General features: G+C 59.1%; 1 protein-coding gene across 1 annotated transcript in view; it reads left to right on the top strand.

The window, feature by feature from the left end:
• The window catches only part of MAST3 (microtubule associated serine/threonine kinase 3), a 38739-nt gene that overhangs the window by 16393 nt on the left and 18313 nt on the right, over positions 1 to 4033 (top strand). Inside the window, exons 5-6 of the mRNA XM_045299250.1 lie at positions 3785 to 3873; positions 3949 to 4021. Coding sequence (XP_045155185.1) covers positions 3785 to 3873; positions 3949 to 4021 — 162 coding nt within the window. The remainder of the gene's footprint in view (positions 1 to 3784; positions 3874 to 3948; positions 4022 to 4033) is intronic.

The raw sequence follows: 4033 nt of genomic DNA, 5'->3' as shown, positions 1-4033 counted from the left end.
GTCAGCATGGGGGTCCCCGGAGGGAGAGTGCCCAGGCAGGGAGTCTGGTGGGGAGCTAGGGGCCCAGAGGGAAATGAGGTGGCAAGTTAGGCACAAGTGGAAGCAAAAACTCTTGGTGTCAACGATGCTGTATTCAGGGCTGTAGGGGGGCTGCCGGGGCTCAGGGGGTCCCAGCAGAGGGTGGGGAGCGGCGAGCCAGGTCAGGGGGAGAGAGGTGCCTGCCTTCTGCGCCTCCCTTTCCTCGGACCGGGGCTCGGGAGTCTGGGGTGCCGCCGGTGCAGGGATGGAACTGGAGAGTCAGCGGCCACTTGGGGCTGAGACGAGATTTGAACCCAGGCCTGTGGCGCTGGGAAGAAACGAGGACGAGGTCCTTGGAAAAACTGGAGCTTTTCTGTCTGGCGGGGGAGGGCAGGGAGGCGGGGGTGTCAGTCAGTGGAAACGTTGGTTCAGAAGTCAGTCTTGCTACCCCCGCTGGGGTGGGGTGGGGAGGGAGTGGCAGGAGCTCGCCCAGATGCTTCGGCTCCTTTGTGAGCCTCAGTTTTCGGCGGGGATCACCCAGCCAGCGCCTTACGTACTGGGGGGCGGGGGGGGTGAGATTTCGCAGCCTCCTTGCTGTGTGGCCCCCGGCAGTGCCTCAACCTCTCTGAGCTTGGCTTTCTCGCTGGTGCTCTGAAGCCCGGAAAGAAGGCGATGGGGTTGGGTTTTCTGAACTGGGACACTAGCAGCCTAATGGTGGGACCAACTTAAATTGTTCTTTTAATGACTAAATCCTTTTAGTGGGGGCTCTTAAAGCTCTTTTAACGACCCATACATCAATTGTATCAAACACATCTGTGCATGTTGCCATCATCATTTTCAAAACATTTCCTTTCTGCTTGAGCCCTTGGTATCAGCTCCTCTTTTTGCCCTCCTTCCCTCCCAACTTACCCCGCCCATGGACCCCTGATAAATGATGTTATATTATTTTCATATCTTACACCATCCGCTGTCTCCCTTCACCCATGTTTTTGTTGTTCATCCGCCTGGGGGTGGTTTATATGTTGATCATGGTCGTTGGTTCCCCGTTTCTCCCCCTTCTCCCCCCACCTTCCCCCTACCCTCATGGTCTCACTAAGGGACCAACGTTGTGAAGAGCTTTGAATTCAAAGTTCAGGTGCTGGGGAGCCACAGGGGGCACGTGAGCAGGGCGGTTGGGGTGCAGGAGTCTGGCTCCTGCTTCCCGTCACGTGTTCACAATCTCCTGCCCAGCCCCCACGTCATGGGTTGTTGCCTGGTCAAGCCAGGGGGGCTTTGCAAACAGTCGGCGCTGCTTGCGTGCTCGGAGTGCACCTGGTTCTCCTGGGAGTGGTCCAGTTCTCCTTTGCAACGTCACCGTTGTCTGTGTTTTCCAGGAGGCCCCTCACGGTAGCAAAATGACAGCGATGAAGTAGCAACGAAAATAATGTTATGGTTGGGGGGGTCACCACAACAGGAGGAACTGTATGAAAGGGTTGCAGCCTGAGGGGGGTGGAGAGCCACTGATGCAGGGGAACCGTGGTGTGTATGATGGGAGGGGGAGGGGGTATGGGCAGGAAGTTGGGCAGGAACTTTGGGGTTTCGATTTTGCTGCTTTTGCACCTCGGGCGGGGAGGATGGCCCTGCAGCTGTTGACATCTGAGGGCCTCAGTTTCCCTGGCTGAACAGCGGGTACAGCTGCTGTCTTACACCTCCATCTGAGGCATGCTGGGATTGGCACTTGTCGGCGCCTTAATTCTCCCAGGAAGCAGCTGGATTCTCTGTCTTCCCTTACCTGGGGCCTGTGGGCCACTTGTGGGAGACCAAGAAAGCAGAGAAAAGCAATAGATAGACTTGCCACGGTTTCCTCGGGGCCAGTCGGTGGTCTTGACCCTGACTCGATAGTAAAGGGGCTGATGTGTGTGTTAGGCCCAGTGCTGCACACAGCACGCCCAGTGTTAGAATGCATCGCACCTTCCATCCGCTCCTCAGGGGTCTGTGGCTGACCAGTGGCCAGACTGATTCTGACTCCTGGCGATCCTCTCTGTCTGAATAGAGCCGTTCAGTAAAGCTCTCAAAGCAGTGAGCTTTTGGAAGCATCGCCAGGGCTTTCTTCCGAGGCATCTTGAGGGGTAGTGTTTCAAACCGCCAACCCCCTGGCTAGTCATTGAGCGCCTTACCATTTGCGACACTCAGGACACTCTCCTTTGCCGACGGGGAACTGAGGGGTGCCCAGGCACTCCTTCCTCGCCTTTCCAGCAAGGGCCCCCATGTCGCTGGCTGACCACTCCCCCCTTCCCCTTGGCCAGCACCGCGTCTTCCTCCTGGGACACCCTTCCTCCTCTTGGGGCCCCACAGCCCCGACTCTCCCTCCCCGTGGCACCGCCGAGCTGCGAGCTGCGTTGGCGGCCCGGGCTGTGGGGGCTGTGTGCCTGTCAAGCAGCAGTGAGCTAGCAGAGCCAGCAGGCTGAGTGGTTGCCGGGTAACTGCACTGGGGGGCGGGCTGGTGTTGCTCCTAACTTCCCTCTGTCAGAATGGGGGTCCCCGGAGGGAGAGTGCCCAGGCAGGGAGTCTGGTGGGGAGCTAGGGGCCCAGAGGGAAATGAGGTGGCAAGTTAGGCACAAGTGGAAGCAAAAACTCTTGGTGTCAATGATGCTGTATTCAGGGCTGTAGTGGGGTGAGGTGTGCATTTGGGGAGCTGGGGAAGCGGGCTGGGACTTGAGGATCCCTGGTGGGGCAGTCCAGAGGGAGAAAGAGGAGGCTGTCTGCCACCCGCAACCACCCCCCCATCAAGATGCGCCATTGTGGAAGCCCAAAGAAGAGGCTCAACTCTGTCCCCGGCGAGTCACCGGGCATCTGAGTCGGTGGCAGTGGGAGATGGGGAGGTGATCCCAGGTGATCTCCCTAGTTTGTGCTCAACTGCTAATGGCGAACCCACTCAGAAGGTAACCTGGTTCCATGAAAGTGACCACCAGGCGAACCCTGAAAAGCAGTCCTGCTTCTAACCCACGGGGCCACCCGGAGTCAGAACAGATGTGACAGCAGTGAGGGTTTTTCAGGGGGTTGAGGGATTGCAAAGAGACTGAGTTGGCCGTCGGGGAATGAGCATATAGCGTGGACCTGGGACGGGGCAGCCTCAGCCCCCTGGTGGGCTCTGGGGTCTGCCCCACCTTGTGCCTAGGAGCAGTTCAGGTAAAGGTGGGTGGTGTGGGATTATGAACACGGCAGCCGGGGCTGGCCCGAGCCTCCTGGCCCCAGGCGGTGCCCCCTCTGCCCGTCTCACTGCAAGCCATCATAGTCCAGTGGAAGGATTGTTGCCTTCCGTGTGGGAGACCTGGGTTCAAGCCCCAGCCAGTGGCTCCGCAGGCAAAGCCACGTCCCGTCTGTCAGTGCAGGAGGCTTGCAAGTGTTGCTGGGACGAGCGTCTAGACTCAAACGGATGAGGAAGAGAGGCCTGGTCACCGACTGCCAAAAATCAGTCCGTGAAAATCCAGTGAGTCACGTCCAGCTGATTTTAGCGGTGGCACAGGACTGGCAGGGTTTCTTCCCTTGTGTGTGCGGTCACCAGGATTTGGGGCCAAGTGGACCATAGTCAGCCATGAGGACAATCGTGTTAGGAGTAGGTGATGTTTGTCCAGTGCCGGGCCTTGAAGGCTAGACACAAAGCTGTGGGGGGCCCACCTGGGGGGGCTGACTTGAGGAGCGAGGGGAACCCAGTTTCCAAAGTCAGCCAAACATGGGTTCCAGGTTGGATCTGGCAGCCCCTGACCTGCCTTCCCTCCACCCACAGCTGCCGCAGCGGGAACCGCAAAAGTCTCGTCGTAGGAACGCCCTCACCGACCCTCTCTCGGCCCCTGTCGCCGCTGTCCGTCCCAACGGGTGAGTCAAGGTCGTCAGCAGGTGGGCATGGTGTCCTGCCGCCCGTCCCTGACCGCTCCCCCCACTTGTGCACAGCAGGCAGCAGTCCCCTGGACAGCCCCCGGAACTTCTCGTCCACCTCAGCTGTCAACTTCCCCTTTGCCCGCAGGTAAGTGATGGC

This window comes from Echinops telfairi, unplaced genomic scaffold (assembly GCF_000313985.2).
Source record: "Echinops telfairi isolate 266 unplaced genomic scaffold, ASM31398v2 ScPeMD7_7457;HRSCAF=8495, whole genome shotgun sequence".
Classification (NCBI taxonomy): domain Eukaryota; kingdom Metazoa; phylum Chordata; class Mammalia; order Afrosoricida; family Tenrecidae; genus Echinops; species Echinops telfairi.
The sequence above is the reverse complement of the archived record's forward strand: the minus strand, read 5'-3'. Positions and strand labels throughout refer to the sequence as shown.